Source organism: Meriones unguiculatus, chromosome 8, assembly GCF_030254825.1.
Source record: "Meriones unguiculatus strain TT.TT164.6M chromosome 8, Bangor_MerUng_6.1, whole genome shotgun sequence".
Taxonomy (NCBI): Eukaryota; Metazoa; Chordata; class Mammalia; order Rodentia; family Muridae; genus Meriones; species Meriones unguiculatus.
In genome coordinates this window covers 76,841,597-76,869,000 of record NC_083356.1, presented here as the reverse complement: position 1 = coordinate 76,869,000, position 27,404 = coordinate 76,841,597, and the positions used below count along the sequence as shown (strand labels likewise).

Below are 27,404 nucleotides of genomic sequence, written 5' to 3'. Positions count from 1 at the left end.
TGAAACAAGAGCAGCATGCAAAAATGTATTTAAGGATTATCATCCCAAAATGCTGCTAAAAGCTATTAACCAGTATGTGTTAATTGCCACGGCATTCATATTAATTTTCACTTCAGGCTCGACATTGTGGAATATTTCCCCTGATACATTTTAAACAAAGTTTAATTTAAGGAACTGCTTCTATCAACACTTATGAAAATTAACAGCCAAGCAATTAGCACTCGTGAATTATCCCCTCCCCCACACCCTGCAGTTTCCTGTTAAAACAGTTTCTACCCTAGACGTGGCTACTTTCTAACAAGTTAACACAATCAAAGTCACAGCTGTTGGTGGGAACCAGCCCTCTTTTGCTTTTTTCAAGCCTTTGTCAAGGCAAATAACACCCCCACACATTTAGGGGATAGTATTTAGCTATGTCACAGTAGGTATGAGAGCTAATGTTTATTACAACTGCCAAGCAATTACTAATGCCCAACTATCTTTCCAACTGACGTTTAGTAGACACTACCTTCCAAATAAATGAGTAAATGAATACGTAAAGATAGATAGATAGATAGATAGATAGATAGATAGATAGATACATACATACATACATACATACATACATACATAGACAGAAAGACACACACATGCAAACAAATCAATGTCTTGCTCTTCCTATGTCTAAAGAAGCACTGGAACAGTACTCACAACTGCCAGGTTAAGTATCTGCCTGCCTCTGTCTCCTGGGTGCTGAGATTAAAGGAGTATGTAGCCACGCCTGGCTTAGATCCACTTCCCTAAGCATAGGGATGCAGGCCTGTGGTTGAATATTTGCTCAGCATAAGAGACCTTAGGTTCAACCTCCAAGGTGGTAGTGGGCATGACACAGCATCTCCAGGACACTTAACCCAGCCCTTCTCCCAGGAGCGAACCTCATCACCTTCAAGCATCTCCAAGCACACCCTCACACAGATATTGAAACTGGAACACAAAGTTTCTAATCCCAACCTACTGCAGAGGTTATGTTTTATGAAGGATGTTTCTCAGAGGTTGTCTGGAACAGTGGCCAGGGCTCTGTAACACAGCTCTGTAGCAAAGTGACTCTCTAGGACATACAATGCCCACAGTCTATCCATGAGCAAACAAAAAACAATTCACAGACGCTGAGCTGGATTTCGACTCATCAGACCAAGCTTCACCTATAGTTCCTTGCAGTCTGTCTTGAATGTTCTCTCAAATGCTCGGTAAACAGACTTAATCTACGGATCCAAACCAAGCCACAGACAGCATCATCTATTTGCCAAACACATGATATAAACATTACAAACCTGGCATGGTCCTCCCTCCAAACTGTCAAAATTGTAACTAAGTACAGACCTCCCAATTCCATGCTCTAAAAATATATTAACCCAAAAAATGTTTTCAATAAATTATTAGCCAACTACAGGAACCAAAAGTTATTTGAAAATGTTTAATTTAGGAAAAAAATGCTATAAGATGCTTACCCTTAGATTCACTAAAACCAAGAACCTAAGTCTGCAAAACTGTTAAACACTAGGTATGCTTGCTTAACTACCAAGTGATTCTAGCTCCATACCCAAAACAAATACTTTCTTCAAAGCCAACACAGCAGCATCTTGAGGACGGCACAGCCACCAGTCTCTGGAGGAAATACATAATTAAGTAGTTTTTTAGCATATTTAATTAGACCCCAAACTCTTTCTGTCCCTTCTCTCCCCGATTATGTTACCATTTGCCCAGGAGACCTAAACCACTCAGTTAATTATGTAAATAAGGCAGGCACTGTTCCCAAGGAAAGCATCATGAATATCTGTAAAAAACAAAACAAAACAAAAAACACAAAAACCCCCCACAGCATATGTTTTAGTGGCTTTAAAAGTTATTTGCAAATACATGTATGTTTATACATGTATTTAAACATTGTACATTAAACATACATGTAATTATATAAGACATTTATTTATTCATATGCAGGTATTTAACATATGGAAAACCCTTCCATTTGAGGCAAAAACGTGTAGTCCCAATAACAAGATGATGAATCATTAAGACAGAATACTCATTTCATTTCTTAAATATAAGCTGAATAAAAATAATTTTAAGTTACAACAGTAACAAAAATTTACTACTGAACGTCAGATGATTTATGGGAAGACTCAATCTGGAAATGATTAAAGTCGACTTGCACAGAAAGGCTTTATTATCCAGGGGTTGACACGATCTCAACTCTGGAGGCAGCCATGGTGCTGTTAGCACCACTACAATCCCATTATTATGCAATCACGAAATGCTAATTTGATCATTTTGAGGTGTTATTTGAATAGTCATTTTAATTTCTAGGTTACAAAAAGGCTTGACTCAAGTACAATTCTCTATTAATCACTGAGATGCCATTGACTATCATATTGATGCCTTTCACAAAGATAAAGACTGATTTAATATGTACAGTACAATATCCTTCAAACATTAGCCACTTTCATTACGTATCTGCCAAATGCATCAATATTAAATAATAGATGAGAACAAGGGTTTAATTGTATTTTAGTATTGTAATATATGGGGTAATAATAAGATAGCAGAAACTGTGAGACAGACTTATCCATACATAAATCCTTCTTAATCAATGCTTACTCTCTACAGATTACCAAAAGGCCCATGAAGACAAGTATAGGGCAACTTAAATATAAACACACCCCTACCAAACAATTCTGGTGTGACCGAAGAAATGATGTCTCCCTGGCTTTCAGAAGTTAGCTGCCTGTACCAAGCAGTGCTCACAACTCTCTGACAAATCCAAATCCAAGCTAATGGAATACATTATTTTTTAAAGTCTAAACTAGTTTATTGGCATGGAATCACACATTAATTATTCTACCTATTCTTCATCAAACAATGAGACTCTATCAGCTATGGGAGCAAATAAATTCCAGCCATGTCCCAACTCAGACTAGCTTCTCACCAATCTAAATGAGTCCTCTGCAGTGAAGCTGGACACTCTCTAGGATCCTGAGGAACCCTCCTTCTTTTCCCTACATTCTACATCCTTGGGTAGCATGAGTCAACTAAATAGAAGTTTAGAGCAATGCAACCTGAAAGTGACTAAATATGCTTTTGGCTGTTTTCTGGAGGATCTTGGGAACCTGAGGGCCTGTATGTTACTTATGTGCTTTGTTTCTGGTTCCTATTCTCCACCCTCACAGACAGCAACACTCTTACTGTGCACATGGCCATGCGATGACTTCTACCTATGAAACAAGATAAGAGGTTTCCAAAGAAAAAGATCTCTTTGCTCAAAGATAATAACTGACAGAATCAGCAAGTGAGGAAGAGAAATGCAAACATGAGCAAAGCACTGCCATTTATTAATTGCAATGGTATTGAAGTAAGATAAATCGCACGCGACCCCTCCAGGCAGCAAGCTATCACTCAGCATCCCACACCACTGCCAGGCAGCAAACACAATGGCAATAAATTAAAAAAATCAACTCTCTCCTAAAAAGGGTCCTGCTCAGCTCAGAGCAGAATCAGGCTCCTCCTGAAACAGTGGCCGTTTTTCTAAAAGGAAAATAAACACACGTTCATTTTATAACAGCAAACTGTTAACTACAAACAGAAAGGAAAAAATAAAAGCCACCTTCCCTGGAAGTATCCCACAAGACTCCCCGAGAGTGAAAGGCCAAAATGGAATGGTGTAGAATTGTGAAGGCAAGACCTCACTATTTCTGTAATTGCAGACAGCACAATACAAACCACCTCCAGAGCCATACCCAAAGCCCCCAACACACTCTTCATCAGTCGACCCAGCACAAATGCCCAAGTACACAAAGATGAAACAGGTAAATAAACAAAAGCATCCAGCCCTCCCTTTGTGTCTATCCATACAGACTCATACATGTGTGCACAGATTATACATATATGAGAGACCGAGAAGGTACTTTTTGTTTGGCTTTGGAGACAAGTTCTTGCAATGTAGCTCGGGCCAGCCTCAAAGTCACCATCCTTCTGCTTTGCCGTACTGAGTGTTAAAATTACAGGTGTTTACTGCCACACTCAGCTTAACACATATGATTACAAGATTTGTATATAGGAGAATTAAAGCAGTCCTGGACGATAAGTACAGAGAAGGAAAGAATAAGAGAGTGTGTTAATGCTCCTAAATGTTAGGATAGAAACAGTAAGCCAACTTTCTTACTTTTTATATCTATGGTCTTAGAAAATGTGGTGTTCGGGGCTGGAGAGATGGCTCAGTGGATAGGTGACTGTCTGTTCCTCCAGAGGTCCTGAGTTCAATTCCCAGCTACCACATGGTGACTCATAACCATCTATACTAGACCCTGATGACCTCTTCTAGCGTGCAGGTGTACATGCAGACACAACACTCATACATAAAGTCAATAAAAGTCTAAATAAAAATGTAGTGTTCTACAATACTGAGGCACTTCTGAAACTTAAATACAATAACAATAACAACAATAATAATGCCAACAACAAATCCCTCAATCTCTGTATGTTTAAACTTACCTTGCCATCAAACTTGGAGTACTCATTAAAGGGGTTATTCAGCTGCAGAGGGCACTGCTCCAGGCGTACAGACAATATGGACTGCTTGCCCGAACTTGGAGGCTTCTCTTTGAGGGATTTTTTTTCAAACAGTGACTTTAACTCCTGGGCTGAGACAGAAAAGGATAACAACATCTTTGTCACTGTATGCAGAAGACAGTTTATCCACTTTTCCTAAAGTCTTCCTCTAGATCTTAAAGGGGGCCTGTGGAGAAAAGGCTGGGTCGATGCATGCAGAAAGCCTCACGTGTACATAGCGGGGGGGGGGGGTAGTGGGAGAGGCTTGGCAGGGGCAGTGAGCACAGACAGCACAGTGAGTGGCGCAGGCTAAGACCATCACAGAGAAGGGCAGGATCACTGCGGCAGAGGACTGCTCACAGCTGAGGCACCCAGGCGTCAGCAGGCGCCACTGCTGTGTGACCCTGGATACTTCCTTCCAGCTCTCTGGGAGTGTCAATCTCGAAAATCTCAGAGATTTCTCTCGTGGCCCTATTATTGCATGATTTCTAGAACTGTAAGGTAAGGTCCTTTCACAGTTTTCAATGGCACCCAGAACAATATCTTGAGGATAAAAACAAAGATGAGGAAAAAGAGAAACAAAGAATTAGCATCTACTGTGCATGCCAACACAGCTTTTTAAATCTTTGTAACAAGCCTGTGAAGCGAGTTTTAGTACTGCCAATTTTGTCAACATGAAAACTAGCTTTGAATATTCTAGTTAGGCCTAAATCATGCTGCTAGCTGAACCGAAGGGTTGGGATCTACACCAGTGGAGACACCAATGAACACATCACACACTTAATAAAGCTTGCTGTATGAATTAGTAAATAAAATAATGATTGAAGGTATTCAAATTCAATTATATCAAATCAAAATCTTCAGCTTTTATTCATCACTGAATCAAGACAGTTCCACATCTTCACAAAGATCATTTAGCTCTTTAAATTCACCTGAACATCCATCAAGGTGGTATATGAGGGCCATCATACTTTTTCATTTCATAAATATTAGAAAGTATCTACACTTAAACTTTTATGTAAGTCCATCTTAGATTTTAAAACCTGAAATCAACAGGTCAACCCCTTTCAGCTCTTCAATAATGTCAAATTAAATCAAGAGAAATCAATAGAACTCTCCCACAGTTACTTTACAACTTTTTACAACTACATAAGCTTATCAACAGGCAGGAGAGGTAAATTCATCAAATCAATCTACAGAGTTAGTGAAATGAGTCAGATGACAAGGTGGCCCCTCCACAGGGGACAGGTTCCAAGGCCCCAGAGAATACCAATCCCTGCAAATGCACTCACAGTGCCACTTCCAGCCAAAGACATGTATGGTACTGCTTCCATAAAACTGCACAAGCTGGTGGCCTCATAACCACCTTAGCTGTGCCAGAGCTCCCTATGGTTACATTCAACAACAAAACTGCGAGACATAATTCTGTGGGTATTTCTCAAATGGTTAAGTGATACATGGCAATCCTGTTTCCCTTCACATACACACTGATAAACTTTAACTTATAAAAACTTATTCATAATTTTTAAAACTCGTTAACACCCCATATTAGGTTATTTAAATTGACAAACTATTTATTCCTAAATTTTACCCACTTAAAACTGTCAGACCACCCAGGTTCGGTGGCACACGCCTGCAATCTCAGCACTCTGGGAAGCAGAGGCAGGCAGATCTCTGTGAGTTCGGGGCCAGCCTGGTCCACAAAGTAAGTCCAGGACAGCCAACGCTACACAGAGAAACCCTGTCTCTAAAACCCAAAAAACAAAAAAATTGTCAGACCATGGTTGACCACAGATAACTAAACCATGTAAAGAAGAAATGGGATTGGGGTCAGGGCTAACAGATTAAACTCTTTTAAAATAAATGATAGCTACATTTAGAGTCTATGCATACAAACACACTTCACCTATCTGTGGTAGTCTAAATTAGAATGTTCCCCATAAACTCATGCTTGTTTCCCAATTAGTGAGACTGTTTGGGAATAATTAGGCAGTGTGGACTTGTTGGAGGTTGTGTCACTAGTGGGCGCTGAAGATTGCTTTGAAAGCCCACATCATTCCCAGTGTCTGTCTGTCATTCATCATCATTCATCAGTGGCCCACCACACACACACACACACACACACACACACATACACACACACACTGCCTGCTGTCTCGTTCAGGCTGTAAAGTAAAGTTCTCACTCTCAGCTACTGCTCTAGCACCATGCCTGACAGCTTCCTGCCAGGATGATCATGGACTAATCCTCTGAAACGGTAAACAAGCCCCAGTAAATGCTTCCTTCTTTGAGAGTTGCCTGAGTCAAGGTGTCTCTTCACAGCAATACAACAGTGACTAAGACACAATCAAATACAAATCTGAAGAACTTACTACAAGAGGATTAAAGTGGTATTTTCAATGTCACAATTAACTTGCTACATGTAATCTCTAACAGATATACAGCCACACTTGAGAAAGGTCCCTTATTAACAGTGTTGTGTGCTGTCCTCTTGAGCTTATGAGGAAGGTTCCTACTGACCCCACAGAGAAACAGGCAGAAGAGGCATGGATAATTTAATGTATTTTCAGGAGGGTTATGTGTGAGGTGACAATGTACTAGCTCTTTCCATTCAAACCGATTTTCACTTCAGGCTGACAACGCCTCTTTTTTAGCTCTCTGTGTCATGTCATGGGAAATGGAAATTATCAAGAAGTTTGTTGCTCTCACCTGCACATTTTCCTGCCTGCTCCTAGTATCACGGAAGGACTTCTCTCTCTGCCCAGTTCCTCCCTTGTCCACAAAGATCCTGGCCCTTATGCCAATCCAGAGACACCACTCCTTAACTCTTTTTTCGACTTTCAATTACTCCTGGCAGTACACATAGCACTGCTCATCAAACAAAAATATCCAAGCCCTTTCTCCTTTGCCTCGGGGCCATTTCTCTTGCTCAAAACCACTGTCTATAGGCTTGTCCTTCTCACCATTCAATCCCAGTCACTCAAAAACATCCCATGCACACATTGCACCCCACCACTCCGCCAAAGTAACTTTCCTGAAGGTTACAAAACAAACAAGACCATCGTTTTCCTGACTCTAGCTTAGTCTTAATCAGTCCTCAGACCCCTGCAGCCTTTGACATGGCTGTTACTCCCTCCCTCTTAAACACTGCTCTCAGTGGCTTCCTAAAACTCTACTTGATGTACCATTCATTCTCCCACAGGCCATCAATCCTCAGCTCCACTGTGCATTCCCCAGGTTACTGGAATTCTCCAAAGCTTGCCTTTGGCCTTTTCTCCATCTACGTTTACATCTTGAGTGACCTTACCTGGCCCTGTATTTTAAAACATCATCTACAAGAGGTGAAACTAAACTGCAGTGATAGAAGTTAGAACAAGGGTTGCATCTGAGGAAGGGGAACTCTGAGAAGCAGCGGAATTCCTCTCCATACGATTGTAGTGTTAATCATAGCACACGCATTTGTTAAACTTCATCAAACTGAAGCTGGAAAGATGACTCAGTGGTTAAGAATACTGGGTTCAATTCCCAGCACCCACATAGCAGCTCACAACTGTCTGTAACTCATGTTCCAGAGGCTCCGACACCCTCACAAAGACATACATGCAGGCAAAACACCAAAGAACATAAAGTAAGAAAATTTAAGAAGTCATCAAATTGTATATTCAACATCTGTGAACTTCACTATATGTAAAATCTGCCTTGGGGGCAAAATAGTAACTAGGGCTGGTGAGCAAGACGACTCAGAGGAAAAGGTGTTTGCCATGCAAGTCTAAAGACCTGAGTTAGACCCCAAGAACCTACATAAAGGTGGAAGGAAAGAACTAACTCCAGGGCTGGAGAGATGGCTCAGAGGTTAAGAGCACTGTCTGCTCTTCCGGAGGTCCTGAGTTCAATTCCCAGCAACCACATGGTGGCTCACAACCATCTATAATGAGATTCGGTGCCCTCTTCTGTCATGCAGATGTATATGCAAAATAGAGCACTCATATGTAAAATAAAGAAATAAAAAATAAAATAAAAAAAAAAGAACTAACTCCATAAGCTTTCCCCCTGACCTCCACATGTGCACTGTGACATACATACACACTCACACACACAAATAAAAGTGGGTGTAGACCTAAATAAATAACCAATATGTATGCTGGTAACTCCTAAAGTAGTTATTTCTGGCTCTAATATTACAGTCGCACATACTAACATTACATCGGACACCGCCACTTAGCGTCCACCAGGTATTTTTATTTTACATGACTATAACCAAATTCTCATTCCTTTCCCTAGTTAATCCCTCTCCAGCCTTCCCCTTCTCAAGTGGCAACTCAATCCCTTGATGCCTCAAGCCTGGAAGCTGCCTGACTCTTCCCTCTTACATCCTTTATTCCATCCATCAACAGATCCTACAAAAATATATTCCAAACTGTTTATATAGCTACCAAATTAAAAGTGTAATCTCTACAACCTAAAGAAAAGTGAAACAAAAAAACTACACGTAATAATGAGTTGGAAGTTTAATTTTAAAGAGAGAAATTATGATTTTTATCACACAATAATTTGGCTGTACATTTTCTAACAGAGTATGTCCAACAGACAAAAACCACCAAAAGCTTTAAAGTCTTCTTAATGATCACATTGCTGGTATTTATCCAGAACAAATTTCAACATAAGCAGAAAAGACACTTGAGCATAAAAGCTACACAGCCAATGTGTAGGTGGTGGGGGAGCAATGCCTGTGGTGGGAGGACAGTGGATTTGTGAGTAACTTGGGCTAAAAGCAAGACGGGAGATCTTGTCAAAAACAAACACAATAGTAAATAGTCTACAGTCATAAATTGACATTTCAGTTAAAGCACTAACACTTATTTGTGCTCATCCTAACTAAAGTACTAGGAAAGCCCTTACCCTGCGAACAACACCAGCACTCAGCCTGTCATCACTGAATACTGCTACTAAAAACAACCAAGATGCCACTGAGAAGCCACTGAGTCTAGATTGGGGAAGAAACAATAGCTGAGAAGGATTAACAGGACTGTAAGACAAAACATAGCTATTATGAAGGGATTCATTACAAAGGCTAGACTGCACTATATAGCAAGATCCTGTCTCAAAACAAAACTAGCATGTGTTCATAATGACACAAAAGAAAAAACTGGTCACGCAGATAGGACGTTAGGAAAAATCTCATACCTGTGAAATCTGTCAACTAAGAATAAAACATGTACCCTGTCTTTGTTGTAGTAATATATCTGAAGATAATCAAATAATACATTTTGGAAAGTTCTTCATACATTAAAAACCAGTTAACGGATGAAAAACAATGACTAAAATCAGAATTCACTACCTACAGCCTCAGACGAAAACTGCACCCAGCCCGTCAACAGCCACTCACACCATTTGTATAAAGATGTTGGGCACAGCTTAATGACAAAGGGGCATACAAACACCTGACTCCATCATGACTCTTAGCATCACAAAAACATCAGGCAATTTCCTGATATGATATTATATTACATAATATAAGCATAACATAAGCATCACAAAAAACTCACTCTTAGAAAAAGTTAAGCCCAAACATGAACAAATTTTTTGGCTCTAACTGACAGTTTACAGAAAACAGGCAACGAACTTATTAAGACAATTGGGATACAATTATTCTTCAACAAATCAATTATAAGAAAAAATTAAAGAAAAGCTACAGATCAAAAAGAAAGTGGGACACTTTAACTGAACGTAATGTGTGAAGATTAATGAAATGGCTCAGTGGGCAAAGGTGTGTAACAACCTATGTTCAACCCTGGACTCAAACTCAAATAAAAGTGGAAGAAGAGAACCAACTTGTGCTATGACCTACACATTTTCCATGGTGTGCATGTGCACACACATAAATAAAATATTAATAAATGTAATATATAAACCTTAGATTTAAATTTGAAGTAAAATCATACAAAATCTAAGATAACCAAAAAAATGTGACAATAGGTATTAGACATTAAAGTTTATATTTAACATGTATTACAAAGAATATTAGCTTTCTTCAATTATTATTTTAAAAAAGCAAGTTATTTATAAAGAAAATTAAAAGGCTCTTTTCTATAAATTAAAATATTCATTAACAAATATAAATATGAAAGTTATGAGAAACTTGCTATTTGCAATGGAAATATAAACTCCAGAAATAACCTTAATAAGACATGTTAGAGAATCTGTCAGGTGGCGCACGCTTTTAGTCCCAGCACTCAGAAGGCAGAGGCAAGTGAATCTCTAAGTTCGAGGCCCGCCTGGTCTATAGAGTGAGTTCTAGGACAGCTAAGGCTCCACAAAGAAACCTTGTCTTGGAAAATAAGTAAGTAAATAAATAAATAAATAAATAAATAAAAGTTAAAAGTGGTGCTGACCCTAAGTTCCCCAAATATGAACAAAAGGATTGAAATGTAACCTTTCTTGCCAGGAGAGCATGTGTTTGAAAGATGTGTGAAAACAGAGCAAAGGGCTGAAGAGATGGCTTAGCACTTAAAAGCACAGCTCCTCTTGGAGAAGAACTGAATGAGATTCCCAGCGATTCAATCAGGTGGCTTAACTCCAGTTCCAGGTAGATTCACTGCTCTGGCCTCCAGGCACCTTCACTTGTGTGCATATACCTACCTACACACAGACATAATTTTTAAAATAGAGCAGGATGCTGTTCAGTTTGCCAGGCAGATGCTTACTAAACTTAGGGCTCTGCTTTTCTAGCAAGCCAAGGATACCAGAGTACTAAACTGTGGTTTCATGACAGAGCCCCACTTGCTGAAAACCTCAAAGGCATTATTCTGTACATTGATGAGGCAAGTTCACAATAACTGTTTAGAATATTCTCAGAGCAGGGTGGACTGTAGGGCAACATCTCCAAGTATAGAGAGATATTAAAAACCTGCTTGAAAAATATGACCACAAAGTCAGTTCCTGAAATGTGTGAGACAGAAAAAGGGAGGAGAAAATTTGGGGAGGGCAGTGTAAATATACAATGAACAGAATGGTTGCAAATAAAAGCCTACATATATTCATATAATATGTGAACACAAAACTTCAATGCTAACAATACCAGCAACAGAATAGATTTGGGGCTGAAAGAGTCAACACAGATATACAGAAAAGATAATTATGATGGTCACTGAAGCAAGTGGAAAGTCAAGGTTAGGACCACACAAATGGGGCTGGTAGAATAGCTCAGCTGGTAAAGGTTCTGGCTGCCATGCCAAAGAATACCTGTTCAATCCCCTGACATATGATAGGAGAAAATGGATTCCTGCAAGCTGGCCTCTGATTCTACACATGCACTGTTTGTATATGCCTGTGTGTGCACACACAATAAATAAAAGAATAAGTAAAGAAATAAATAGAACTGTATAAATGAATCTATAACTTAAACACGTATTTGAAAAAGTATCTACTATCATTGGTCCCAAGAAGATGGTACCAGAGTAGCAGTTTTAGAGAATGCCCTCTACCGAAATAACTAACCCCTGTGAACCAGCGTGAAAAGAGACCCAAAAGATCTGAAGAACACACAGCTCCAGAGGGCCAATGTACACAAGTGACAGAACACAAAGCTAAAACACAAATGGTTTCATCCAAAGGACTTACAAGGATAGATTAAAAACAGTCCATGTATAATGATATAAACTAAAATATACAAATCCCAAATCATAAATGAAAGTTATTTCCATTTACCTGATTGCTTAGAATTTCTTTCTTTCCACTGAATATTTTTGCATTTGATCTGGTTTTGTCTCTCTTTGCGGAGTCGTTCTAATCTTTGAGCTTGAAAAGAAATATTATAACTATAAGTTTGTCAATGAAAGTTTACTACAAACAAAGACATAATTAACTACCTTTGTATGAATAAAGATGTTTTATATTGCATAGGGAGGAAGAAAGTCATAAAATTTTAAAGGTGGCACCCCTGAAAAGCAAATACCAACAAAAACATGAAAATATTCTTGATTTATAATTGAAATTAGAGGATATAAAACATTAATAGAGATCATAAAGATAGTATTAACATGGAAGAGAATAATAAAATGTGAAAACTTCTGTGATTAATATGACATTTCATTATATAAATCATTAATAACGGTCTTAAAGGAATTTTAATGCACAAATGAACTGAAGTGAATATTACATTACAGGAATAAAATTACTGTTATGAATTACTCTACCCGTTTCAAAAATTAAAGATAAATGAACTCAGACTAGACTATTAAAGTTTTAAATATAAAATCCTTTATCTAAAAATCATGAAAATTATAAAATGTCAAAGCTATATAAATTAGCATAGCTTTTCTTCAGTGGGCTGAAACAGTTTATAGGTAGTAAAATAAATGATTTGTATCTTTGTAACATTCGTCAAATCTTAAAAAGAACATTTTTTCTTTAAAAAACTTTAAGATACACTGAAAAGACTAAAAACTAAATTCCTTGATCACCAATACAACCCATTGTTGTAGCATCTTATTGTTAACTAAAAAGATTTCAGCTTCAAGAGTCCCTAAAATTACACATTTGTGATTATTTTACCACTGCCTGATCAACCTTCAAAAGCCAGTGGCCTGGTCCTTCAAAGAAAAATCATCAGTATCTATTACCAACTGCTGCTCAAGGCTACAACTGAGGAAAGTCAGAACTCTGACCTCTCTCAAAGCTTGTTTTCTGTTGCTAATTATCAACATCTTATTCAGGCACACATACTGACAACAGAAAAATAGCTAAAATAAATTTTGTTTATAACCACTTTCAAGGTGGGAAAAAACATACATTCCTTCCTTAGCATTATGGCAGAAAAACAGGGGAAATAATCTTGCCAGAAATTTAAACTTTGCTGGCAAAAGCATTCTTTCTTTCTTTGCTTGCTATTGTTATTATTTTTTTTCAAGACCGGTTTCTCTGTGTAGCCCTCACTGTCCTAGAACTCACTCTTTAGACCAGGCTGGCCTCTGTCTCCCAAGGGCTGGGATCAAAGGTGTGGGCCACCATCACCCAGCCGTGGCTTGCAAAAGCATTCCAACATTGTTACTGTAGCTGGCTGAGGAAAACCACATTCCACTGCAATTAGTGACTATGGAGAGCATAGCCACAGAAATATATCATAAAGCTCTCACTGGACAGCATCTTCCTGGTGAAATCCACCCAGCCTGTTACAGAAGGTACCAGCACAGTGACTTGCAAGCACTGAGTATCAGTGGCTCTAAATTATACACAAACCTTCACTCAAATCCTATTTTGATAAAAGTCCCTCTAGATACTGGGAGGTGATATTAATTATTTTATCATATGGGCAAACTACTCTTTTTGATATCACAGACTGAACCCTGAATTCAACTTCAACGTGTCTTTCACTGTGAAGTGTGGTGTACCCAGCTCTGCCAGGGGACTCTCATATTAACATTTTACCTGTGGACCATGAAAATAAACACTTTTAGTGTTGTCCATCCCTTGCTCCCTTTCCTTGGGATAAACAGGTTACTGCTACTAATTCTATTTTATGGTGGTCTAAAAAACTGATCCCTAAAATGCCCTGTCTCTTATGTATGCATGTATGTGTGAACACCCCACCACCATCTACCCTCCTCTGTCTCTCTCAATGAAAGCACTGATAACACTGCATTCTCCTTGAAAGATTACAAAAGCACTATCAGCTACAAAATGGACAATGATAAGCTTTTAAAAGTGAAGAACTAAATATATACGCCAAAGTAGAGCATTTGCAAACCACTGAGATTAAAGGTTAGTGATCATCTTAAGAAAATAAGGATAGGGGGCGGGAGAGATGGCTCAGTGGTTAAGAGCACTGGCTGCTCTTCCAGAGGTCCTGAGTTCAATTCCAGCAACCACATGGTGGCTCACAACCATCTATAATGAGATCTGGTGCCCTCTTCTGGGGTGCAGGCATAGAAGCAGGCATAATACTATATAAATAATAAACTAATTAATTAAAAAAAAAAAAAAGAAAATAAGGATAAAGTATCAAAATAGAAGCACTTCTGTTCCTCCCTCTGCCCATGTACAAATTCCCACATCCCACTGCTCCTCCAAAAGCTGGGGCTTTGGTGGTCTGCACTCTTGGCTAGACTGCTCCCATATTAAGAGTTCTTTGGAAGACTGGAGAGATGGCTCAGTGGTTAAGGGTACTGGCTACTCTTCTAGAGGTCCTGAGTTCAATTCCCAGCAACCACATAGTGGCTCATAACCATCTAAAATGGGATCTGATGCTCTCTTCTGTCATGCAGCATTCATGCAAATACAGCACTTATATAAAAAAAAAAGTTATTTGTCACCCTTGACTCTTCCTCCAGATTTACTTGAGACTGGGTGTCTCGAAGGTCTCAAACAGGCCCACTTGCTTTTGTACAAGGAACTCCCTCCTACATACAGCTCTGTCTACTTCCTCCAACAGCCCCATACCAGAGGCTCTTCCACTCACCCAGGAGATGCTCAGCCACTATTCAACTAGACAAAAAGACTCCCCAAGGAACCTGTCCCAACACTGCTCATTATCTCTTGGCTGATTACTGATCTGAAGCTTAGAAGACAGAGTTTACCTGTGTTTGAGCGTCTTCTAATACCAAAGTCCCAACTGGAGGTAATATCGACAGACTGGGCATACACGTAGCCCTGCGTCTCACCACTGCTTCCCTGCACTTCTGACCCACTGTCTCCAGGCACTGAAGGAAGATGAGTCTTCTCTAGGTCAACATCATGATCAATGAGAACCATCTCACACATTCCCGTGTCATCACTGGTCACGTGTGACTGTCGAATATGAGCTAGAATGATAGTTGGATTGTCCAAGAAGGCCATCCTTTCTGTGGGCCAGTCTCTTTAAAAGGCTATTTTTCTCCTCTTCATACTGTTTCACGGGCTCACCTACCTAGAAACATGATGCACACAGCAATGTTTAAGAATCAGGCAGAAAATGGTAAATCATTTTTCAAATAAGCTCAATGTGGTAAAATTCTACCTTGAAAGCCAACATTATCCCTGTACCCAGGAACTTGAACAGATTACATCTAAACGGAAAGGAAATCCTTACAAGCACTAGGGTCTATGGCTCTCTTGCAAACAAATCACAGTGACACTTAGTGAGACTACACAAAGCAAGGAAATACTATTGGCTCAGAGGTTTTCCTTCCCTCTTCTCCTCCATGCACCTGTTCATGATGCTGTGAGGCAGGAGGGAAGTCTGCAAAGTGTTGTCAGTTTACGGTCACATAACTATCAGTTTAAAGGGGCAGGAAGCTTTCTAAGCTGTATGGGTTATAAAAGTTTATTACCAAATCAATAAACATTTTTTCTTTCTTTTGGTTTAAGATATGTTTTTAAAATAAAACTTATTAATCAAAATTGCCTTGTAACAAGATTAATTTCTTATTTTAGAAACCTAATTATAAGAACTGTTAAAACTATATGTCATGATATTTATTCTAGGAACTAGATGGAACTTTCTCAGCTTGCTGGAAATACTCAACAAAGAACAATACATACTATGGCTAAAATATAGACCCTAAACTAGTTTTAAATTCTTAGAACCCACACAAAAAATATGGGTGTTGGGGGCTGGAGAGATGGCTCAGAGATTAAGAGCACTGGCTGCTCTTCCAGAGGACCTGGGTTGGATTCACAGCACCCACACGGTGGTTCACAAATATCTGTAACTACAGTTCAAGAGGATCTGATATTTTCTGACCTCTATAGGTACCAACTACACACATGATGCACATACATATATGCAGGCAAAACACTCATACACATTGTGGGATAGTAATGGCCCAGGATTAGTAGGAAAAGGGTCAAAGAGAATTTCAAACCTGGATACCTCATATATATGAGAACAGGCATTGGCTCCCTCCCTTCTCCCAACCTGGCTCCACTAAGAATCCCAGTGAGAATTTACTACCCTGACAATTGTCAGGCCTCACTCCTTGTTTGACCTTAGGTTTTCCCCCCACCCTAGCCTCTGAGTATGCAGATGAATTATCTTTCAATACCCCTGTTCTGACCACTGTACATGCCCACACAAACCTTGCCCCAGAGACCCTGCCTACCTCCCCAGAGACATAAAGACTCCCTTCCCACCTCCCCACACCCAATAAACTTCACCAGCTCTCTGAAGCTGTTCCTTGGTGTATGTGTTCGTTACATGTGCACTCACTGCCGACCAAGGCCCTGCACTGCACCCACACATTCCTTCCTGGCTAAGCTTCTCTCCTTCCAGCCCAGCCTGATGCAAAACAGGCTGGCTATCCTGAGGGAGAGAAGCAGACAGGGAGCGGGCTAAGCTTTCCTCCCTCCAGCCCTGCCTACTGGGCACAACAAGCTGGCTATCCCAAGGGGGAGAAGCAGACATGGAACAGCAACACATAAAAACCAAATAAATCTTAAAAACAAAAATCTGGGCACAGAAGAACTATGGTGGACAGAGACAAGAAGATTACTGGGGCTTGCCAGCTGTTAGCCTAGCAACAGATACAATGAAAGATACTATGTCAAGGGAATTAGGCAGAGAGTTATACAGCAGGACAGTATCTGTCCTCACCTGGCCTCATACACATAGGCATACACACCTGAACACACATATGCACACTAACATACATACATTTGTACATACTCACTCACACACAAGTACCTACCAGTGGGACTGGGGACATAGTAGGATACTTGCCTAACATGTACAAGGCCCTGGGTTTGATTCCCAGTAGAAAGACAGGGAAAAAAGAAAACAGAAGAAGAAAAGGTAAAAGACTCTTGTTTCTTAGAAAGGAAAAATCTAATGACATAAATCATGACAGCTAATTGATTTTTTTTGGGGGGGGCCTGGTAACACATCAATCTGCTGACATTATCTAGTGCAGTGATCCTAAACTTTCCTAATGCTGTGATCCTTTAATACAATTCCTCATGTTGTGGTGACACTCAACCATAATGTTATTTTTGTTACTACCTCATAACTGTAGTTTTGCTACTGCTATGAATTGACATAAATATTTTTGGGGAAAAAAGGTTTGCCAAAGGAGTCATGACCCACAGGTTGAAAACTGCTGATCTAATGGATCTTAAAAATACTGATACTAAAAAGAAATTTAAATGAAGCACATTGCTAATCAAAATAATTACACTAATATTTACTCTATTTTCTTTATATCTGGTTCATGGAGCACTTCTCTCACAGAGGCTAACAGGAAATGCAAAGCTAAGTACCACATGCCTGAACAAAGCTTTATGTTGAACACAGATCTCTTATTCCTCTAATACCATGCAATAAGTGTCACACATTTCTGAAATATCTGATTTCTTAAATGTTAAAATGCTAACGTATCGATGAAATAATTATAAAATTTAAAGTGAGCACTTAAATTCCATTTGTAAAGAGAAGCCTTTTCCATAATCATGGAGGGAGCAGCCAGCATGGGACCTCTTGCAAAGAAGCCCATCTACCGCAGTCACTGCTGGCCACTGCAAACTCTCCTGAAGCACTGTTCCTTCTAAAGTCAGGCAGCTAACCACTGACAAGGGGCTGTGCTTGCACCTCCACAGGGTCTAGCTCTCCTGCAAAACCCAACTGTCTAGTGAGTGTGCAAGGAGCAAAGAAAAAAGTATACTGAAGTATCCTCAACAGAACAAAACAAAACCCTTTTCTAGTAAAGTGAATCTCCTCCAGTACAGCATATGAAGCACAGAGGAATGGGTTAAGTACCTCTGAGGAGGCACACCAGCTCCCCAACTTCATCCTTTGTTAGAGAAGCCTCAACATCAGCAGGCAGCCTCGCTGTTAAACAGTATGACTCTGTGTACTGATGAATCTGTGTGAATCAATACACACCACCTCTGAGGGAACTTCCACAAGACTTCCCTAAGAAACATGCTATTGGGGGTGTCATTTCTAGGCTCCTATGAGGTGTTCCTGCAGCTCCATAGGGCAAGGGTCTTAGCAATGCATCCCACTGGCAACAAGGATGCTATACCAAGCAGGACACTCAATACACATCACCGTCCAATGACCATGCAATGCTGCTGTCAAGATAGAAGCCCTTTGAGCTGGTGGGCATGTGTTTAGAAAGAAGGGATCACATCCCCTTAATACAGACAGGAGAGCTTCTTGCCAATGTGCCCTTCAAAACTGTCACCTTGAGACACTGTCAACTTACACCAACACTGCTTTTCAGTACCACAACAGTATTTTTTAAAATCTCTTAAGAGAAGCAAAGCATCACTTGAAGGTATATTTGATTTTTAAAATAAACATTCAGAACAAAAATGAAATCAAGTTATTTTTCCTGTTCAATTACACAAAGAGCAAAAAGATATTTAAGAACTAATATTGACAGGTGGCCTGAGACATTACACTCTCATTTACAATAGAAGGGAGTGAAAACAGGTACTTGCTAGGGAAACCCGGTAATGCTTACCAAAATATAAACACTCTCTGAAACCCATTCTAGAACTTGCCCCAGGAAGTAACTGAGCATAAATGTTTATCTTAGAATTGTCTGGAATATATACTGAAAATCTAAACATAACCTAAACAACCAATCATGCATATGCCCTGACACATACATGCAATGAAATGCTATGTAACAAAATTATATGGAAGGAGTTGGAAACCATAAAGACCTGATTTCAAATCCCTAGCACCTACATAAAAAGCCAGGTATGGCCATACATATATGTGACTTTAGTGCTATAAAGGACAGACACAGGAGGATCGTTGGTCACCAGCCTAGAGTCAACTTCAGCCACATCACAAGAGAATTAGGTAAATTAGGTCTCTAGCCTCTGCATACATGGGCCTACATGTACATATACCACACACAGATAAGTACACACACACACACACACACACGCACACACACACACACACAATTACTTAAAAAAAAAAGAAAAAGAAAAGAAATATATATGATAGCAGATGATGTGACACCTATATCGGCTACATAAGTACACACACACACACACACACACACCACACACGCGCGCACACACACACACAATTACTTAAAAAAAAAGAAAAAGAAGAAAAGAAATATATATGATAGCAGATGATGTGACACCTATATCGGCTACAGCATTAGCCTTAAAACCCAGGAAATGCTGGTGCTTCAAAACGGATGACAGGGCTGGAGAGATGGTTCAGTGGTTAAGAACACTGTCTGCTCCTCCAGAGGACCCAGGTTCAATTCCCTCCAAGAGCTGACACCCTCACACAGACATACATTCAGGCAAACACCAATGTACATAAAATAAAGTAAATATTTTTTAATGGATAATGAAGGTTAGGGGCATTATAACTAAGTGAAATGTGCCAGTCACAAAGAACATATACTCATATGGGCTACCTACAGTAGGTGCCAGGGGCTGGAGGAAGGAGGACTGGGTAGCTGTTCAGTACTGTTTTCAGTCTTAGGAAGAGAAAAAAATTCTTGAGATGGGTGGTGGTGATGGCTGCAAACTAATGTGAGGATACATAATGCCACCCAACTGTATAATGAAAAGTTGTTAAAATGATAAATTTCACGCTGCATATATTTTACCACAATTGAAAAAATTTTTAACTCTGGGAAACACTAAGTAAAACACAATTAACCAGTTTTGTCTCAATTTCAATTATACAATATTGTGTGTGTGTGTGTATGTGGTTTCTCTCTCTCTCTCTCTCTCTTTTTCCATTTATGTGTGTGTGAAAAAAAGCCTAGAAGTAGAACTTAGGGCTTCACAAATGCTAAGAAGTAATAGCTATGCGCCCCAAGCCCCTTTCTCCCACTTTTTACTTCCAGATTCTTTAAAGCATATTTGTTTACTAAAAAATGTTAAGTAATAGGGACATCTATTCAGATTGAGAACAATTCCAAAAATGACAGAGATCTTTTGTTATTGTTTGTTTTTGTTTTGCTTTTTCTTTGTGAGATAGGTTCTCACACAGCCCAGGCTAGACTCAAACTTGCTATGAGACTAACCTTTAACTCCTGGTCCCCTTGCTCTACCTTGCACACCCTAGAGTTACATGCATGTGTTACCCACTCCCAGTTTTAAAAAAAATGACAAGTAATTTTAATATGTGTTCTCCTTAATTAAATAATTTAAATATATGGTCACCTTAAAAAAGTATATTCAGTACCTATCTGCTTAGTTCCTACTACTCTATTAAAAAAGGATCCTGGAATAACATAGGTACTACACAGAACTCCTCGCACCTGGTTATATTCACTAATAATCACAGAACCTGCATGTGGTATGGTCTGAACATGGCAATCATTTTTAGCAGATTCTCATGAATATCAGGCCTGAAAATTCTTTTTAAGACTCTTTTTAGGATCTTTTTAGGCTCTCATTCTGTAGCCCAGGCTAGCCTCAAACCAAGCAATCCTCCTGACTTAACCTCCTAGTTACTAGGCTTACAGACATAAGCAACCATGCCCAGTCCTGAATACTCTTTAATAAGAACTTTATACACACAAGCTCACAAGCTTTATTGGCAATGGTTTATAGAAAAGCATAAAATGTAGCTTGATAAAATACTCATGCAGAGCTAGGGAAAGTAGGCAAGGGGCAGTGATTCAGGATAAAACAGCATGTATCCATTTGACTTTGTACATCTGCTACAGCTAAACCACAGATCCTGAGAGCCAAAAGGAACTACTTATCAGCTAAACTGAAGTGACTATAAAAGCTAAAATCATTCTATCATTCTATTCTTTTTATATGAGTTAATTTATATAACCATCAAAACAACCTTTTGAAGATAGCTGCTATTATTAGGCCTAGTAACACACACCTTTAATCGAAGCACTCAGGAGGCAGAGGCAGGAGAATCTCTGGGTCTTCAAGGTTTGCCTGGTATACACAGCAAGTTCCAGGTCAGGGGCATAGTGTCAGAAGAAGAAGAAAAGAAGGAAAAGAAGAAAAGAAGAGGAGGAAAAGAGGAGAAAAGGATGAAAAACTCAAGGCACAGAAAAAAATGGTTTAAGACACTTGTTTTACCCATTGTGCCAGAGACTCATACCAATGACTCACAATAGTCAACATAAACCATCTGCAAACACCCCACTGTGCTATATGGGTTCCAAGGACTGAGAGAAATTTCTTCTCTGGATCTTTATAAAGTGTTCAGTTGCAAATAAGACCCTTAGCTAATTCTACAGTAATTACAACAACAACAAAAAAGGCAGAACCTGTAACAATTGTTGAAAAATAAATAAATTAAAAAACAGACACACAATTCACAAATTTTCCCACATGACAGGAATACAGGAGCTTCTGACCTGAAACCAGAGCTTTACTTTACAAATCAAATTAGGTCTAAATACATTTTCTGCTTGGCTGATTTGCTGGGATGCTGGGTATCAAACCCAGGAACCTCCTGCATGCTTGGCAAGAACTCTGCCACTAGGTACACCTCCAACCCCACCCCACAAATATTTTTGAAAATCCTACTAATTTATTCAACCTCAACTCTAAGTCCACAACTGAAGCACTCTACCTTTCTTCAAATAATTCACCATAAACATTGAACTCTCCTTGTACTCCTTCACTCTCTAAGGATCAGCAAGTAGCAGTGTATCTAAATGCTGTGTCCAAGCCCATGCTTACAAAGAACCCCCACATCTCCTTTCCTTTCAACGGACCACACTCATGCTCTCCACCAGCAGACTATCAGCTCTCACCTGCAATCTGTGAAAACCTGTCTGCATAAGCAACAGCCTGAGGCTTCTCAAAGGTCTGCAAACTCCCAATCAAAAATTACTGCTGCCCCATCAATGTGTCATATAAATGCTGGCATGTTAATTGTGTATTTATAAGATTGTTAATGGTTAGTTAATTTACCTCCCACACTATTATTGTACTTGAAATGATTTAACGTCTGCTATGGGAGTTAACAACATGTAACAGCAGATGTGAGGGTTTTTTAACCTTTACACACTGTACCCCGACTTGACACTATTAGTATTAGACCTGATAACCTGATTCCCATACAGAAGTCCTTAACACACACTGACAAAAGCAGTCTCAGTTATCCTCCATGACACAGGATGGCCACAAGTGAGGAAAACAAAACCCTGTCATTACACATCAAGTTCTCCACTCACAGAAACCAAAAGACCATCTTTTGACTATGATCAACATTCTATTATCTGGGTAAAGTTCAAAATTCACATCCCCTGGACTTTGAAAATAACTGAAATGACTGTTAAAATGTGATTTACTGCTTCTAAATGTCCTTCTCAAACTCTCTCCAACACAACTCTAAATTAGGTCTTCATCTATGTTTCAGACTAGCAAAAAATGGCTTTTAAAAATTGTTTGGGGCGGGGGAGGCTGGAGAGATGCCTCAGAGGTTAAGAGCACTGTCTGCTTTTCTGGAGATCCTGAGTTCAATTCCCAGCAACCACATGGTGGCTCACAACCATCTACAGCGAAATCTGGTGCCCTCCTCTGGTACACTGGCACACATGCAGTACATTATACACATAATAAATTAATAAATCTTAAAAAAAAATTTGTTCTGGGAATTTAAACTTGTCCAGGTGATTACCTCTAACCTCAGTGTACTGTAATAGTGAGAACATGTATTTGGAGTTTTATCCTCCCCCCATTTCTATTTCCATACTTTGAGTAAATACCTTATGATAATAAAAACAACAGCTGCAGCAAAGAAACGCTTGCATGTTCTCTTGAGTGAGATTCATTCACTAGCCATCACCTTGAGAGTGAGACTAGGAATCTACAAGAGTGTTGTTCCTCCACAGGTTGACAATGTCAGCACAGGCACTGTCCCACACAAAATGAACAGGGACCCAATGCAATGTATACACCAACTCCCAAATGATTATGTGCTTTCCAAACAATAACAAGACCCAGAGAGGAAGTGGCAGTATTTTAAGGATAGCTGGGCTTTCCCCATGGGTGGTCCTTCTTACTTACCATGTAACAGCCAGACTAGGATATAGTAACATCTTTGTTTGGTAGTTATTTTCTTTTTTCTTTTAACTAAGCCTTAAGGAAATTAAATAGCTTACAGGGCACATGGCAGATATCTTTATGCAGCTCCTTGCATCAACCCAATCAGTTGGAGTCCACTGCCCTGCCCTTAAATCTGGGCTCGCATTATGATTTGCACTGTTCAAATGTAGCAGAAATGGAATTTCAAAATCTTGGCCTCTAGATGCCTGGCTTTGGACTACTTCCCAACCGTCATCAAAAGAAAAACTAAGTGTTTTATACATACATGTTTGTGTAGGTGTGTGTAGGTGTCTGTGCAGGTGCATGAATGTATCTGCAGAGGTTACAGCTGGACACTGAGTGTTTTCCTCACTCTCCACCCTGTGTTCTGAGACAGGTCTCTCTGTGAACCTAAAGTATAACAACCCAGCTACATTGTCTGGCCAATGAGCTTCAGGGATCCACCTGTCCCCATAACCCTAGTGCTAGGATTACAAGTGCACCTCATGCACCCAGCTTTTATACAAGTTCTGAGGATCTGAATTCAGATCCTCATGCTTACACAGCAAGCATTTTGCAACTGAGCTAGCTCCCTAGCTCCCCAAATTTGTGTGTGTAGGGGTGCATGCTAGGCAAACACTACTACTCATCTACATCCACAGACCCAAGAAATTTGGTTTGTTTTCTGTGGTGTTTGTTTGTTTGTTTTGGTTTTAGAGACAGGGTTTCTCTGTGTAGCCCTGGCTATCCTAGAACTCACGCTATAGTACAGGCTGGCCTCAAATCAGAGATCCACCTACCTCTGCCTCCTGGATGCTGTGATTGAAAACTAGGCCACTACCACTAGTTTAGGAACCTGGTTTTTACAATTCATTAGTTACATTTTATCCCATTAAAAAAACCATACCTCTTTGTTTTAAAAGGGAAAAAAACAAAACAAAACAGAACAGAACACCACTAGAGCAAGGTGTTATGGATCAGGCCTGTCATTTCTGCACCTGGGAGGTGGTGGCATCAGGACCAGAAGTTCAAAGTCATCCTTAGCCACACTGCAGATGCAAGGCCATCTAGAGTTAAAAAGAAAGAAAGAAAAAGAAAAACCACCATGGGTCTGAAAAGGCGGCTTTCAGTGGCACAAACTGTTCTTGCAGAGAACCTGAGTTCTGTTCCCAGCGTGCAGGAGGTAGATACAACCCCATACTGGTCCCCTCTAGCATCAGCATTCCTGTGCACATACTCCTACTACACACACATTTATATAAACATAATAAATATATAAACAACACTACCAAAACTGATAGCCAGAAGGATGTGCAATGTTTGTTTTGTGGGTTTCAGTTTCCCAGAACATACATTTTCCTAAACCCCAGTATAAATGGTACTGGTCTGGGAAAAAAATGGCTTTACTGTCTCTTTCTCAGTGGACAATTCAAAATTAAAATTTTTCCTACAGATGTGCCTAATGACCAGTACAAAGAAAGTAAGCACTAATTTGAGTAATGATTAGGACATGAATCATATACGAAGTTCCAAGCCCAAGCTACAGTGCAGCACTTTCAGGGCCCTGAAATAATGCTTGCTAACTAGCAATAGCAGTAAAACTTCAGACAACCTAACCACCCACCACTCTCAAAACTCCAAACCTGACAATTTCAGCGGCTATAAGAAATCTGCCAGTTTCCTGCAACGTAGCCCTAAATTATTTTTTCTAATGGGTGTTGTCTCTCTGACATAATAGGCTTTGATTGGCAGTTGTAAAAATAAATACTTTGAGGTTTTACTTTAAGATCTCAGGTAAAAATGTTTATAGTTTTATCTAGAGTGAAGAGACAAATAATGTCAAAGCAACTAGACTGTTTTCAACGTGAAATCATTGGTTTAAGGACTTACACTGTAAGCACTGCTCATTTGCCAACCAAGTACTCACTCATAGATTTCACTCAGTTGATGAGAATTACAAAGCACAGACTATGTGTCAGGCATCAGAGACTAAGGTAACAGACTTGACCACGGCCCTTAGGGAGCAGGAGGCTTTATGGGGGAGACAGAACTCTACTACAGCTGCAGAAAGCTGGCCTCATTGCATCATCCACCCCTTCATTGTATAGCTACCCTTTTTCTTGAGTATAGATGGGACATTACAAGTTACAATCAAAAAATCATGATAAAGATGTGAAATGCACAATTGTTTAGTAACATTCTATCACATGAGACTTCTTAGCCAAATGAAGAGGAAAATGGTCAATCAAAGAGATTCCCAACAGCCTTGAACAGAAAGCATGTGGTGATGTTCAAAACCACACAGCAAAGACCAAGAGCACTAATGGATTGGCCATTAGCTAGACAGAACAGGGACGCTCAGCCATGAGGAATGTATCCTATCAACAACCTAAGAAGCTCAGAAGCTCATCACCAACTATCACCTTCCTTTCAACCTATTGAAAAGATTATGGGAAGGAACCCAACTGGAGCTTGACTCCTGTATCTGGTTGTCCTAAGCTTGTAGTGCTGTAAACCATAAGTCTGAGGTAATTTGTCACGCAGAAACCTAACAGCTTCCACATACAGCATGAAGGGCTCTCTACAGCCTGGTTTCACTATCAGCCCTTCTCCCCTCCACATCCTGCAACTCTCAGGAAAACTCAGTGTATCTTCTGGTCTTTGGTCATGTGTGAGATATGCTCTTCTCCAATATAGCCCATCATTCTCTTCAGTCCAACACAAAGCATCTCAGCCCTTGCAAACTCTTCTCTGAATCCCAGGCCCAAGTTGTTTAACAGGCACTTTATTTCTGCCTTCCTTAGTTAACTGTAGAAATAACATTTCTAAGACACTGTCTGCTCCAAACTGTTTGACCCAACTCTTGATTTAGTAATGCTCTTTTATGAAGGTATGAATCTTTCTCCTTAAATCATTTGCTGAGGGCTGGAGAAATGGCTCAGAAGTTAAGAACACTGGCTCCTCTTCCAGAGGTCGTGAGTTCAATTCCCAGCAACCACATGGTGGCTCCCAACCATCTATAATGAGATCTGGTGCCCTCTTCTGGGGTGCAGGAGTACATGCAGACAGACCATTGTATACATAATAAATAAATAAATCTTTAAAAAGAATTCAATTGCTGCAGACTCAACAGTGGCAATGGTATCAGACATTTGGCAATGCCTGGAAATATCTTTGGTTGTCACACTGGGGATGGGTGCTACTAATGTGGATGAGTACTAGGGATGTTGCAAATCATACTACAGTGCACAAGGAAACATCCACAACAAAGAACTATACCACCAAAAAGTCAGCATAAACAATACTGAGTCCAAGAAACCTTAATATGAGACTTGTAAAGACATCAGAATTGTTTCTGACTAAACCAAACAAATTTGCTACTAAAATCTATACTCAAAACTTCCACAATCTGCCAAGCGATAGTAGCACATGCCTTACTCTCGGCCCGGAAGGGGAAGAGGCAGGTGGATCTTTGTGAGTTCAAGGCAGGACTAGTCTACAGAGCGAGTTCCAGGACAGCCAAGGCTACACAGAGAAACCCTGTCTCAGAAAAGAAGAAAAACCTAAAAATTCTATAATCTAAACAAATCCTATCACTTATTTCAGCACCTACTGCCAACTCCTGCCACCTGCATTCTGATAATTTAAATTCTAAGGAGACCTTGAGCACAAATCACTGCTATAAAAACAAATGGCAAGTGAGGTACGATAGCCTTTAATCACAATAGTAGGGAAGCAGAGGCAGGAGGATCTGAGTTCAAGGCCAAGTCTAAGTAGAGAGTTCAAGGACAGCCAGAGCTACACAGTGAGACCCTGTCTTAAAAAAAAAAAAAAAAAAAAAAAGCTAGACTGAGTAT

General features: G+C 39.7%; 1 protein-coding gene across 7 annotated transcripts in view; it reads right to left on the bottom strand.

Moving 5' to 3' along the window:
- The window catches only part of Mapkap1 (MAPK associated protein 1), a 212,471-nt gene that overhangs the window by 169,427 nt on the left and 15,640 nt on the right, over positions 1-27,404 (bottom strand). For 6 of the 7 annotated variants that reach the window (XM_021645726.2, XM_060389985.1, XM_060389984.1 and 3 more), the window contains 3 exons: positions 15,156-15,484; positions 12,289-12,378; positions 4,525-4,673 (listed from right to left, as the gene is read on the bottom strand). In XM_021645726.2, the coding sequence (XP_021501401.1) occupies positions 4,525-4,673; positions 12,289-12,378; positions 15,156-15,414 (498 nt within the window). In that variant the 5' untranslated portion in view covers positions 15,415-15,484. The remainder of the gene's footprint in view (positions 1-4,524; positions 4,674-12,288; positions 12,379-15,155; positions 15,485-27,404) is intronic. The other variant, XM_021645728.2, reaches the window with a different exon arrangement.